Source organism: Ziziphus jujuba, chromosome 7 (genome assembly GCF_031755915.1).
Source record: "Ziziphus jujuba cultivar Dongzao chromosome 7, ASM3175591v1".
Taxonomy (NCBI): Eukaryota; Viridiplantae; Streptophyta; class Magnoliopsida; order Rosales; family Rhamnaceae; genus Ziziphus; species Ziziphus jujuba.
In genome coordinates, this window is record NC_083385.1 from 18,003,207 (window position 1) to 18,019,258 (window position 16,052).

Consider the following 16,052-nt stretch of genomic DNA (forward strand, 5'->3'; position numbering starts at 1 on the left):
ATGGTTTTCCAATATTATGGTTATCACTGTCCTTTCAAAAATTATATTGTGAAATTGTGTTTATAATATTTTATGCTCAATAATTATATCTTGATTAAGATATTTTATAATATTATGTTGATCATTCACTTTATACCTTTTGAGCATCGATTTTATGATATTGAATTAGGGTACAAGTTTGGATTTTATGAAATAGTTTTTAAACGGGGAACTTTTCGAACGAGTGGAATGAGAGGTCTTGAGAGAAAGTTTTACAGAAATAAATTATTATTTTTCTATTATATTATGCCACTCACTGACATTTCCTTATATCATGTTTTATTTGTTTTAAATTCATTCCCCTAGGTCCAGACAGTTAGTAGCAGTCTACCTCGCGCACCGCTTGCCACTTCGTTCTTTCCACTGCAGCAAGAGTATCTATATTTCTTTATCCATCCTTATCTTTCTGGACTTATTTATTATTTATTTATACGTCTAAACTTTGCTAATACTTTTAAAATGCTCTGATCTAATTATTGGACTCAGTAGAGACCATATTATATACATGTGTAGTTGTGGCCCATAGTACGATAGGCTGGTTATGAACTTTAGTTGTGGACTTTTATGCTGTTGTGGTTATATATATATATATATATATATATATTGAGGTATTATTGCTAATGCATATTTTTCGTTGTCTATATTTTAAGTGGGGTTTCCATTGGATATCCTTTAGGAATTGTGAAGAAGATCAATTTTATTTGTTTTGCGTGTCTTTCCTTTACAAAGAGAATCAAATATATAGAAGTAGAGTATTGGAATGAAAAAGGAAGTTAAGAATGAAGAAGGAAGCTAATTAAAACTGTCCTGTATTGCTACCAATTTAAAATTCAAAAGAGGTCAATGTCAACTTATCTCTTAAAGACACTCTCTATCAATAGATTGTTTGTTATATGGAAATTCCTCTGACTTATGTTCTCTGTTTGGTAAATATTCAAAAATTGGTTCTGCATGGCAACTGTGTTCTTCATGACAGCAATGTAGTGGATGGTGTGTTTGACATCTTTCCTTCTTCATCATGCCCCCTCAAGCTTGGAGTAGGTGCTGTATGAAGTCCAAGCTTGTCCCGAAATTGTTGAAATGTCATTCTGGAGAGTGGCTTGGTTTGTATTTCTGCAACTTGTAGATGTGAGGGAATATAGCTAATGATAAGGTGTCCAATTGCTACCTTTTCCCTGACAAAGTGATAATTAATCTGAATGTGCTTCATTCGTCCATGTAAAATATGGAGAGCACTTACGTTATCACACTGTAGATGAGCTGGTCTATACAAGGGAATGCCAATGTCTCGTAAAGTAAGTGAGCCAAGTTATTTCTGTCGTTGCTGTTGCCAGAGCTCAATATTCAGCCTTCGTGCTAAAGCGAGCTACTGTTGGTTGTTTCTTAGAAAACTAGGAAATGCAATTTGCATAAGGAAAATGCAATAGCAACTCGTGCTTTGTCTTGTGGTTGGACAGCCGGTCCATCACAATACCCTATCAAATTAAAGGAACTTTGAGTTAGAAAACTAGTTGATAGTGCCCTTAAGATATCTTAATATTATTTTGACTTCCTTAAGATTCTGCATGGTGGGCTCTTGGAAGTTCTAGCATGCATGGCTTACAGCATGGGAGATGTCGGGCCTAGTGAATGTGAGATATTGAAGCCTACCAACTAGCTTGCGATATTTAGTGGCATTGATAGGAGTGTTATCATGTGGTTGACTTGTGGTTTTGATAGCTAATGATGTCTTTGAAGCTGTCTCAAGCATGTTAGCACATGATAGTAAATCATGCTTGTACTTCTCCTAAGTAAGAAACATGCCCCCTTCAAAATATCTTGCCTCCAATTCAAAGAAATAATTTAGTTTACCAGGTCTTTAACAGCAAACTCTGCACCCATTTTGCTCACCAAATCATTAATAATATTAGGACTATTTCCTGTTATCAAAAGATTATCAACATAAATTAATAATAATATAATTATTTTTGAGTTTCAAAGAACAAAAAGTGAAGGATTAACTTTGCTATATATGAAGCCTAATGAGATTAAAAACTGGGAGAATCTGTCAAACCATGCCCTAAAGGCTTGTTTAAGCCCATATAATTACTTCTTTAGAAGATATATGTGTTGAGGATAAGATGAAGAGATAAAACCTGGAGGTTACTTCATAAACACAGTCTCCTTAAGCTGGCCATGAAGGAATGCATTCTTAAAATCTAGCCGTCGTATTGTCCACCTGCATGTAACAGCTATAGATATAATCATTCTTACAGTAGTATGTTTGATCATAACACTATATGTTTCATCAAAATCTTATCCTTCGATCTGTGTGAAGCCTTTTACTATAAGACGAGCCTTGAATCTGTCAACGGATCCATCTTTCTTATATTTAATTTTGTATACCCACTTGGACCCGAAAACATTGGTGTGTGTAGGATGTGGGACTAGCTCCTAAGTTCTGTTGTCATGCAAAACTGTGAGTTCTTCCTTCATTGCTTGAATCCATTCAGGTTTTTGAAAAACTGACTTCAAGGATTTGGGTTCTTCGATTGATGACAATAAATCCATTTGAGAAGCTAGTTGAGAATTGTCTTTTAATTTTTGTCTCATGACCATCTAATGTTTATTTGGATTTGATGAAATATTTTCTGCAGCAGGGACGTGTAAGTCAACCACCAGCTTGATACGAACCTAGGACGACCTGCTCCTAAACCCGTATTATATTAGCTCAGATCTAATTATGTTCAAGTTCTAAGGGTCACCTTGAACCCTAATTAATCTGTGATTAGAAACCTTGGTATTTAATGAAGATGCCACAATAGGTGATGGAAGGCCTATTAATAAGTCAAACTAAAACACTCATTGACTAATGGTGTTTTAAGTGTTCGAAAGAACAAAGAAAATTCAATCTCACAAATAATTTTTTATGTAAAATTCAAGATTGATTTCTCATTGAAAATAAGCCTTTAAATAGGCTAATATTACAAAGCAAAAGCCCTAAAAAATTAATTCAAGTCAGACACAAAGTGTTGAGAAAAACAAAGTAGAGAAAAGGAAAGTAGAGAAACGGAAAGTGCCTAATTTTTCTTAGTTTCCTAAACTATTTTGGATTGATTAATTCTTTTATTTTAAATTAGGAATTAATTAATTTATAATTGAAATACTGAAATAATAAATTTCCTAAACTTATTTGTTCAGCAAATAAATAAATAAAAATAAAAATAAAAGACTAATTTGCTAAAACGAAAAGTCAAAATCAAATTAAAAAACTAGTTGACTAGTTTGACTACTAAGGTATCTTTAACCAATCTTCAGCTTGTTTGGGCTCCAAATCAGCTTCCATATGCCATTTAGGATGCCAAATATGACTAATAATGATTTCCATACGTTGCCCGTTGATTCAAATAAGTCAAACAAGAAGAAAAGTCAAAGTCAGCGGTAAAACAACACATTTTCTGCCAAATTGAGAGGCTGTCTGTACAAGTCCATTTTAGATGCTTTTGATTCTACCTTGGATGGATTCCATGTCCTCTTAATGATATTCATTGAGGTCATGAAGTGTTAGAATCATTCCTTGCTGCCCGGAGTTCAAATTTGCACGAAAATAGCTACCAAGGTCCATATCGGTCTTCGCCACTTAGAGGCTTAAAAAGGGTCTTGCATCTTCAGGTATTGTCATGCCCTCTTGAGATTGAATCACTCCATGAATAAAGCTAGCCAAGTTGTCCTTAAATCTCTTAACTTGTGCCCTAGTGATTGGCCCCATCTTCATTTGTATAGGACCCGTATCCTAGCAGGCAGTCGGTTGAACGGACACGGGTGGAATCACATCACAGCTTTTCTTGTAATCTTGTAGAGTTAAACATGGTGAAATGACTTGGTTCAATAGCAAGGTTATCAGTTGCATTGGCCAAAAGGTTAGGAAGATTGGTAGCTACCACTATTGCTGTTGTGTCAGTTTGACTTGGTGCTATTTCAATAGCTATTTGAGAGGTATTAGAGGTTGAAATTGATGTTGGTTCATGGATTGGAGTGGTTATATCAGATACTGATATATTTGAATGATGTGGTGTTATTTCAAAACCTATATGAGTTGGAATTGGTGATAAAAATCTATTGGTATGTGTTGGAACTAGTGCTAAAGTATCTGGTGGTTGTTCTGTTATGACAGGAGCTGATTGGAAAAGATTAGAGGTTGGACTTGGTGCAAGGTTACTGTTCACACATCAAGGAGTTGTTGGAAAAGTGTGGCCGTCTTAGTCTGCTTGTGTTGCACGGTTTGGAGTCTTGGAAGTTAGACTTGATGGGTTACTATTTACATGTGTAGGAGTTTTAAGGAAGGTTTGATTGTCTTTATTTAGATGGTTTGTCCTTCGGTTCATTGTGTGTGTTTTTTATGTAGGTGGGAGGTAATATGGGGGTCCATAATGTAGTAAAAGACCCAGGAAGTATATGTGAGATGTTCTCGTTTTTTGTCTTTCTGAAAATGGTTTCTAAAAAATTGGCAGGCTCAATATGTTTTTGAGTATTAGTGTTAGTAGATAAATAAGGAAAATATTGTTCATAAAAAACAACATTCTTGGAGATGTAAACCCGATTGGTTGTTGGATGAAACAAACGGAAACCTTGGTGCTGAATACTATACCCAATGAAGATGCAAGGAAGAGTTTTCTTTGAAAATTTGTTCGCTACATAATTTTGAAGATAAGGATAACAACTGCAACCAAAAACTCATAAACTTCGATACTCAGGTTCTCTTTTGTATAATAAAAAATATGGAGTTTTGTTTTTCAAAATTAATGATGGTAATCGATTGATGAGAAAAGTTGCTGTCAAAAAGGCTTCTACCCATAATTTTAAAGGTACATTGGTATGAAACATCATGGTTAATCCCATTTCTACTACATGCCTATGTTTCCTTTCAGCAATCCTGTTTCGTTCTAGGGTTCCTTGTTAGGACCCGTTCAAAATTCTTCACAGAAATCTTAGACAAGCCCTGATCCTAGAAAAACCCTATCGAACCCTCCAATGGAAAATCGACGACATCTCTCCTAAGTTGAACTTACCACAAAATTTCCTGCACAGAAAACACACTTCTATAATATCTCCTTATTCCTCCCACTTTACTACAATTTATTGCCACTAAGTTTCAGCACTTCAAAAAAATTAATAAGGAACCAGTGCAATATTATATAAATAAAATAAATGTCCAAAACAGTATACGGAGTTTTATAAGGATATAAATAAATATGAACTTAATACAACAAAAGATAAAAGAAATGATAAAGGATAGAAAGGAAAAGAAAGAAAAGCTTTTCAGATCTTCAACAACAAACAAAGACGTCGAACTTGCCCTAGACGATCAACGTCTGCTAACCTATATTAAAAAACGTGATATGTTAATCATCTCCATGAGTGACCCACTCTACTATACGATACTAGTAATAATCATATATCAATAAAATAAATTTAATAAATCAAGACTAAATGAGTAATTAAATAATAGATAGTTAAAATAATGTTTTCTATCAAAACCCTCACAATTCATTCCATTAGAAATGTTCTCCTTTTAAAATATTTTTCACAAAACCCAATATTTTATGCCCCGAAATCTAGGACATAATTAATTAAATAATTTGTAAATGAAAGACAATAAATTCATGATCCAAAATTTATGATGAGGAATAAAAATATAAAAATAATGTTAATAACAAATATTAAATTGTAAATAAATTTAATAACAACTATTAAATTGTAACACATTGTCATAAATAGAATAATACAAATCACAATAAAACTTATATAAAAAATAACCTAGGAAATATTTAAATTAATTCTTAAACCTCATTTTAAAATAAATGGTAAGAATATAATAAAATCCAATTTATAATAATATTTTCACATATGATAAAGTACTATTTAAAGCATCGATTGAAATAATAATGAAACACAATTAAACACATTTTAAAGATAAGTAAGATCTTAAAACATTAATTTGAAATGAATGGTAAAAATACGAATAAAATCCATTTTAAATTATCAAATCGATTAAAATAATAAAATCATGGTAAAATACATTTTTAAAACATTAATCCGAATAAATGATGAAAACATAATTAAATACATTTTAATTTTAAATACTCTTTAAAAACATTATTATTTTGGAAATTGTATCGGGACACTACTTAATGCACCAAACTATATACCAGTGACGCCGACAGTACTCAGCGTCCCAAGCACCCCTATACAGGGAGGTTAAAGAGAGAAACTGGCATACGGTGGCATAGCATCCCACAGCGTTGCTGCTAGCAGGCGTCCTGGCCATGGAGAGGGGGCGGCTGATGCTTATTGTGCATACCCTACCTACCCTCGATCCAATGGCAACCACAAGATAACCTTATAAATCAACCTGAATGCTAATCACATCCACATCCACCTGCAGGCTAATCATGTCCACATATACAGTACAGAACATCAGTACTATATTGTGCATCTAAAAATTATAAAATCAGTATATTTCACAAATCTCAAAATCTCATAATACCATTGGATTTAAATACCTCTTTTCAAATCCATATTCTTTTAAACCATCATCTTAAATCCATCATGTTAAAATCCATTTTCACAATCTCATTGATGCAAATATACCAAGTTTCCAGTGGCATAAAATCAATCCATAATATTTAAATGTATAAAAAATATTTTTGAAACATAATACTTTAAAATAATATTTTTTTCCAATCCTCAAAATCAATTTAAATCAACATATCCTTAAAACCACGTAAAATTCATATATAATTAAATCCCATAATTCATCAATATATAATAAATTTAAAATAAATAATTTCCTTCAAATCCATACCAAAAATAATATTAAATCACATAAATTCATATATTATTAAAATCATACAATTATGCACAATAAATCTAATAATAAACATAACAATAATTAAAAGGAATTAAAACCAAAATTTCTTTAAATTCCCAAATATATTTTTGGCACCAAAACATATATTAAAATTATCATAAATTAGCAATATAATTCTAGATAGAAAATCTCTTAATATCAAATACACAAAACATATTTTTCAAATATTTAATTATGAAATATTCCAACAATGAAATTGAATAGTTATTAACAAAATCCCAATTTCGTAAAATCATTAAAACCAAAACATTTTATCATGCACAAATATTTAATTTCACTCACTTTAGCATGAAAACTCAAATTACAAATTTACTAATTATTTAACACATGAAATATTAAATCCAAACATTTATTTATCACAAAATACATATAATTTAACACCCGAAAATAATATTGATGGTGGGTGAGTGACCTCGAGCATGCAATTCAATCAAGATCCTCCACAGGATCGATTCCATAGTTCAAACGTGCTGCTAAAATATCAATATCACGCAAGATCAATTAAACTAATATTTTATTCGGATAAATAATATATAGTACCCAGGGAAGCTAACACAAACAATATCCAAAATTCACAAATAATATATCAAAACGAAGCTGACAATGAGAGGATCAAGAATCGAATCTTATCTTCTGGAGATCAGACTCGTGGTGGCCGGAATCTCATCGGAAAGCTTTTGGAATTCAAGTCCTCAATTCTCTTAAACCGTTAGGAATTGGAGGAAATTGACCTCGAATTTGGATTTAGGGAGGTCAAATTAGTGGGGAAGGATGGGTGGGGTGATCGAAAGCTCACCGGAACTGGGTTTTCCAGTGAGATGCCATGGTCACCAGAATTTGCCATCTCCGGCAGCCCATTCGGTGGCCACGGGCCTTGAAATTTGGTGGAGAGGTAGATCTGGTGATGGGTAAGCTAATGGGATGGGCGGTGAGGCAAACAGAGATCTGGTTTGGGAGAAATCTACCAAAGAAGGAAACGAGCTGCTCGCTGAAAAACACCCCGATAGGGGCACGTCGCCGGCGATCTGGTCTTGGTTTTTGGCTGGCCGGCTGGTTTTGAGGGGTGGGTCACGATGGTCAGACGCTTGTACTGTTCTAGTAGCCGGAGGGTGGTCAACAGTGTAAGGTCAATCCTCTCTCTCTCTTTCCTCTCTCTCCTCTTTCTCTCTCCTCCTCCCCTCTTCTCTCTCTTCTCCTCTTGCCCAATCAGAAAGCCTCCCATGGGTGCCACTATGCACTCACGGATTGGCTAGATTTTTGACACATGGCACACACTGTTCACATATATTAAAATAATACGGTATTTGAAAAACTTTGCAGGTCCATAACTTTTCAACAAAATGTTCAAATTAGGTGTGCTGCTAGTCTATGAACTTATATTAACGTCTGCATAACAATGATGCATGAGTCAAAGCTCAATTTTACTAAAATAAAAAGTCAACTTTGGCACCCTAGGACAGTTTGTACCTCAACTTGTTTTGCTCATAATTTTCAAACCGTAGCTCCATTTTCAACGTGCTACTAGTCTATGAACTCGATCAATGTGTACTTCACAACGATACCTCAGTCAACCTAGAATTCTTGCCAAGTCAAAAAGTCAAAGTTTGACCATTCTCGGTCAATGATGATCAAACCCGATCAACTTTGATCAACTTGAAAAAAATTCCGATGTACTTCAGGAGGGGTTACACTCCTAGACAAGACATATAATGAATGATTCCATGCTTACTTAGATGTTCCTTGAAGGATGATGATATAAACTCACCTCCTCCGTCACTTTGAAGAATTTTGATTCTTTGATCAAACTGGTTCTCTACCATTTTTTGAAATTTAAGAAAACATTCAAAGCATTCATATTTTTTACGTAAAGGAAATAGCAATTATACCTAGAATAATCATCAGTAAAGGCAACATAAAATCAATATTTCTGTGTAAAAATCATTGGGGCTGGTCCCCAAATGTCACAATGAATTTTTTTCCAAAGGTAAGATTGAAATCTTATTTTATAGAGAAAATGAGAGTTTCCAACTTTTTCCTAATTAACAACTTGCACAAGTACTAAATTTATTTGTCTAATCATAAACATGAATAACATTATTGGAATTTAAATTTTTCAAAGATTTTAAACAAGGATGTCCGATCTATTGGTGCCACAAATTTGCAGGTGCTTTGGTTGTACTTAAGGCATGATGTTCTCCTTCATTTAGAACATATAGTGTTCCCTTCTTATGCCCTGTTGCTATGATTTTTTGGCCTGCAATCCTTTATCACAAAACCATTAAAAGAGAATTCAAAGATACAATCATTTTGTGTGGTTAATTGACTAACAAATAAAAGGTTCTTTTTCAATTTTGATAGTACTAAAACATTTTCAAGATTTAAACACCCATTTTCAGTTTTAATTTTTGCATTACCAACATGAAATATTACAAGACTATTACCATTACCAACATATATACTATCAATACCTTTATAAGGATAAGAGTTGATCAATTTACCAGTATCGTTTGTCATGTGTGCAGTGGCACCTGAGTCTGCATAGAAGCTAGGATCGGAACCTTCTACAATATTGGGTGCTACTAGAGCTTCTGGGATATTATTCTTGGTATATGAGTGGTCGAACCTGTGCCAACAATCTATGGCACTATGGTTAAACTTATCACAAATTTGACAAACAGTTTTACCTTCACTGTTTTGTCCATAATTTCCTTCGATATAAGGCTTGAGTTCTTGTTTCTTGTTCTCCTTAACTTCATTAAAATATCCTGCTGGGGTAAAGCCTCTTAATTTTGAAGAGAAATGGCCACCACCACAACCACTGTGACCTCTTCCATGGCCACATTGTCCAAAATAAGCTTGATTTTTGTCATGTATTTTGTCTTCAATTTCTAGCATGTGACTATGACTTTGTAGTGCTAAAATGAATTGGTTGAATGTCGGGTAAGGAGGTTTTGCAAGCAAGGCAACTCTAAAGTCCTTATAATTTAGATCGAGTCCTCGAGCAAAAGAGAACACCTTATCTATGTCTAAAACTGGAGCACTTATAGCGGCAAGACTGTCACATACCTAATAGTATTTTCTCACATATTCATCAATTGAAAGACTTCCTTTCTTTAGTAAAGCAAGTTTATCCATGAGAACATGTTCCTATTATTTTATTAAAAGTAGCAGTTGCTCATCTATCAAATTCCACACACAAAAAAGCACTATCAATACCTACATTCAAACTTAGGATTTCATTAGTCATAATACTAAGCAACTAGGTTGTTAACAGCCCATCATTGTTAATCCATGTGGTGTGGTTCGGATTTATCACAAGAACCTCTTTTTCATCATGTAAAAATTCACATGGTAGTTCACTATTGGTGAGGTGATGATAAATTTCGAGACTCCTCACCAATAGAAGGATTTGTGAACGCCAAAGGAGGAAGTTTGAAGAGTTTAGTTTAATTGATACCAAACTGGTACACTGATGAAAAGATTGAATAGCCAAGACGGGTTCTGTTTAAGATATGAGAGGTTTGGTGCTTGTATTTGGCTATGAGGAGAATTCAGTTTGAGAATTCATTGTAATAATGAACTGTGCGGAATAAATATCTGATACCATGAAGAAGATCAATGGTATTTGTTTTTGCTTGTCTTTCCTTCACAAAGGGAATCAAATATATAGAAGTACAGTCTTGGAATGAAAAAGGAAGTTAAGAATGAAGAAGGAAGCTAATTAACATCATCCTGTATTGCTACCAATTTAAAATTCAAAAGAGGTCAACGTCAACTTATCTATTTAAAGACACTCTCTATCAACGAATTGTTTGGCATACGGAAATTCCCGTGACTTATGTTCTCTATTTAGTAAATATTCAAAAACTAGTTTTGCATGACAACTGTGTTCTTCATGACAGTAAAGGATGATTCATGATAGCAATGTAGTGGATGGTGCGTTTGACATCTTTCCTTCTTCATCAGATTGTCCAGTGGAACTTCACTAAGTGGGACCACCTAGGAGATTCTATGAGGGTTTCAGAGGCGGATCCTGTCATCCAAAATCTCCACCAATGTGGGGCTTGAAGTCAATTTCTATGGAGGGAAAGGATTGAGACAAACAGGTCATGCCTCTATTAGAACTCCCTCATTTATGTTCAAGATCATGGTATATTATTCCCTTATTTTAGTTAACTCATAAATACATATATCACAAAATTTGCTCTCCTTCCTTTTATATACATTGTTTTAATTTTGCTTTATATTTGAAAGAAGGAAGTATTTATATATGCATATATGTTGATGTATGGGAATTTTATTCATGCCATGTTATAATCATATTTTATATGTATAAAGAACATGTGGGTATGCATATATTGTTGTTAAGAGTTTTAATGTTTGTTGTTGTGCATAAATACTCATTTTGTTATATCCTTTATTGTTCATTATACGTATAAATGAATGTTTGGTTAAAGTATATTTTGGTTTGGATTTTGTATATCCAGATGCATTATACTAGTTTATGTTTAAGCTAGTTGAATGCTAGATTGTATGTATTTTTTTACTTGACTATACATATTTTTCCTTATGCAATGCTATATTTACTTGTTATATGCTTAGATGAGTATTTAGTTTGAGTATCTTTATTTCAACTATTTGTATGTAAATAAATGAGTAGTTTTACAACGCAGACCAGTCTGCATGCGGACCATACCTAACTTTTCTTTAAATCATGCTCTCTACTAATTTTTCTTCATTTATGGAATTATGTTGATGAGTATTCATGTTTATATTTTCCTATTTATACTCTAGTAGGGTTTAATATACCACTATATGTTAATTTATTCTCCTTAAGAGCTCATTATTCTTTTAGATGGTATTTTCTTGTGGTTTTTGACTAAGTATTTGTTCAAAGTCAGCATTAAATTGGAAGACATTGGTTTCACTGTTCAAAGAATCCAAAAGGTTAATTTGGTAACGTGAAAGGACCATCCGCAAAAGCTCAATCCAAATGAACATGTGAAGCCGTAGCATACATTTTGACCTCAACGATAATCATATACAAATTAAAAAAATAATTAAAACTAAACAAATCTAAATATTATTTTTGGTAAAAATATGGCATTTAATAGTTTATCAATTTGTAATTTTTAACAATTAAATTTATTTATAAAATAACTTTTAAGAGAAGGAATAATTATTTTTTACTTTTCATATTTTACATTGAGAGTATTTTTGTCATTATACAAAAATTAAGATTTCTGTCATTATATAAAAATTAAGTCATGTTACACCATCATATTTCAAAATTTAACTAAAATAAACGAAGCATGGAAAAGAAAATAGATATTATAAAATGAATATAAGTAATTTCTAAAATACAGAGGATGTAATTGGTTTTTTTTTTTTTTTTGGTGAATAAATACAGGAATATACATTAAAAAAAAATGAAACGAGAGGAGAAATTTGTATGATTAATTGATCCTTTTAATTATTTTCTCCTAAAAACAAATTAGAATCTTTTTTTATTATTTTATACGGTACAGTAGGATTTGATAGGGGCACGTCGTATATACAAGTTAGCGATGTACCTCACTTGTGACGTTTCTTGTTGAGTCATGATAGCCAAACGGAAAAAAAGGGATGTAAGCTAAAAGTCAAAAAGGTGAAGCTGGCATGGAGGTCAATCTTTCTTGGATTATGGCATCGCTCCATTGGATATCAAACTGAACTAAACATTCTGTACAATCTCAGATTTGCAGAGGCTGAAAAAAAAAAAAAAGGATCCATTGGATTATGATGAATATTAATAATGGTAAATAATATTTTCTCATTAAATGTTGAGAATTTATATTATAGCTACGCAGGGAGATGTGATAAGTTAGTTTTTCCTCACAAGTCATATTTAAATGGTTAGAGTCTTTCAAACTTTTTTTATTTGGAGAATTATTTTCCACTAAATTTCACATTTCGTTGGTCATAACATAATATCCGAATCTTACAAAATAATGTTTCTCACCAAATTTTGAACTCTCATCCTTAAAAATAGAACTTTACTACTTGTCACCAGTTATAATGATTACTAGTAGAATTATTGCTGATATGGTTATTATTTATTGTCTATCTTTAATTACATAATGATTTTAAAAATTAATTTAAAACATAAATCTTCTTAGATAACTGATTGAATTATCAAATGTGTTATGGATTTCAATCGTAATCATTATTAGTGGTGAAAAATAGTATTTTTAAAAAAAAAATAAAACAGACATGACCTTACTATTTAAATCTTTAGTACTGTTATGATTCACAAGTCGAGAAATCCAAGCTAGATAACTTCTATTAGATATTGCTCCGAATAAATGGCCTAATAAAAGAGATATTCTATCCTATAAGAAGGTAAATTTTCACGGTTATAATTTTTTAAGAACATCTACTAACGGATGATATGATATATTATAAAAAATATTATTTGTTCAATTAGATTTTCAACTTTAAATCATTTATTAAAATGCCAACTATAACAGCTTATATGCTATTACGTCTGCCATAATAATTTAAAAACTAGTTTCAAATAGAACATTAATTTAATTATAATTTAATTGTCTATATATATGTTATTACATCCGTCATTATAATTTAAAAGTTAGTTTCAAAAAGAGCATTAATTCAATTATAATTTAATTGTCATTCTTCTATCAAAACATTTAGATTATTTTAAAATCTACTTAATAAATTATTAACCCTTCATTGTTTCAAAAACAAAGATTTAAAAATGTATCATTAGACAATTTAAAAAAGTATCAATAGATTATATGACTCTTATAAAGTACTAATTAAAACTCTTTGGAATAATGAACATCATATAGACTTAAAACGCTACTACATTTTCAAATCTAAAAACTCTTGAAATAATCGAAAGGAGGATAAAAGGAGAGATTTCATAATTTTTTTTTATTATTTATTATCAAAATACGGTGATGACCATGAGAAATTCCAAAAAAAAGTTTATATATAACCTAAGTACTCGGTATCTTACGTGGAGGTACAGACTAACATACATAATAACATACACGTAACATGTGTCCCTCATGCATGCAACATGAAGTTAGTGAAAGAGAAATGTGTTCGCTCGTGGGTTGCATCACCCGCAGTGCCACATATCACCACATTTTTGCAAACTTCAATACACGCACGCACCCCTTCAATAAATTCCTTGAATTCCTCCAACCATCGACATCACCAATCTGGCCCTTCCCTTTCACAAAACACACAAACCTCCAAACTTGCCCTTCGCCACCAGCTCGTTACCCGTTATCTTTTCCGCAAGCCAGCTTCCTCATTTATTTTTCTAACATCTTGGCACTCCAAACCGCCTTCACTACTCATCTTCATCATCTATATGTACTTGGTATACTATTAGATAACCAACACATTACATTTACTTCACAGCAATCATGGTGAAGTTTCATGAAGATTTCAATAATCCTGAAGACGAACAAGTTGGAGAAGAAATCAGCTACGATGATCTCAAGAAGCGCATATGGAAAGACAGAGTTCTTCTCCTGAAGCTGAAGAAGAAAAGCACAATCGAAGTTCCCGAACCGGTAGCCAACCAAGACGCGTCCCGGAGGAAGAAGATGGCGAGAGCTCAAGATTCCGTCCTCAAGTACATGGTGAAGATCATGGAAGTTTGCAAGGCCAAAGGTTTCGTCTACGGGATCATCCCGGAGAAAGGCAAAGCCGTCGGAGGTTCGTCGGAAAGTTTACGCGAATGGTGGAAAGACAAAGTCCGGTTCGATCTGAACGCTCCTTTCGCACTCACCCAGGTCTTGCCGGCCGTAGAACAACTGGAAGAAGGTGAGATATGTCCTGTTTCCTGTATGCATCTCCTCCATGATTTGCAGGACACGACATTGGGGTCCCTTCTTTCTGCTCTGTTGCAACACTGTGCTCCTCCACAGAGGAGATTTCCATTGGAGAAAGGTTTATCTCCGCCATGGTGGCCCAACGGGAAAGAGATTTGGTGGGGTGAACAAGGTGTTTCGCATGAACATGGTCCACCTCCATATAAGAAACCCCATGATCTTAAAAAGGCTTGGAAAGTCAGTGTCTTGACGGCTGTGATCAAGCACATGTCAACCGATAATATGGAGACAATGAGAAGGTTGGTGAGGCAGTCTAAATCTTTACAAGATAAAATGACTGCAAAAGACATTGCTACTTGGTCTGAAGTTGTTAACACTGAAGAAGCACTTCTACAACTCACCGAGAAATGCCTCAAAATCTCAGAAGGGGATGAAGGTGATGGGAAAGAAGAAGGAGAGAATTCCTCCTATTTGATTGTCAATGAGAAAAGGAAGAACATGTTTGATAGAGAAGCCGTCGATTTTCGACTCTATGCTTGCCAAAACATAATGTGTCCCCAAAGCGAATTGGATCTGGGATTCTTTGACAAGAATTCAAGAACGAAACATGAATTACTATGTGCGTACCGGGGTGATAAAGATATCGATCCCTCGAGCAATACGCAGATGAAAAGCGTGACGGATTGGATGAATATGGAGCTCGCGAAGGTGAATCAGGATGGCGATGTTGCGGTTACCAATGTAGATGGTGATGAAGAGCAATCTTGCAATATATTGGCTCACTATTCGAGCTGGGGTAATAGCATTGAAGATCTAGCTATGGATGCAGTTTTCGAGATGCCAAAGGAAAACATGGACTTGGAAGACAACCCCGTATCACACCAGCATATCTCAAATGATCAACAACAAACAACTTCTATTTGGGATTTGGGTTTTCATTGGCCAAATCAAGCTTAGAAATATGATAGATGCTAGTTATTATATGAACAAGTTTGATTTTCATATACCCATCTACGTTTCTAATTAGGTTAACTATGAAATGAATATTAATATAGCTCATAGCTAGCTAGAAACATTTGTACAATTTCATTTAGCTCTCTTTCTATCTATCAATAAATATGTACTATAATTACAATATTATTATGCAGTTTACTCTCCAAAAATCAGTTGTGATTAATTTATATATATTTCTTGTTTAGCTTCTACAGAAAAGAAACATAAAACATTGCAGATTAACCAAAAATTGGAGGAAT

General features: G+C 33.3%; 1 protein-coding gene across 1 annotated transcript; it reads left to right on the forward strand.

Annotated features, from left to right (window-relative positions):
• The first annotated feature begins 14,280 nt into the window (after positions 1-14,280).
• LOC107425428 (putative ETHYLENE INSENSITIVE 3-like 4 protein) lies at positions 14,281-15,918 on the forward strand. Its single transcript, XM_016035430.3, has one exon. The coding sequence runs from the start codon at positions 14,389-14,391 to the stop codon at positions 15,754-15,756; it is 1,368 nt and encodes a 455-aa protein (XP_015890916.3). The 5' UTR covers positions 14,281-14,388; the 3' UTR covers positions 15,757-15,918.
• Positions 15,919-16,052: the final 134 nt, after the last annotated feature.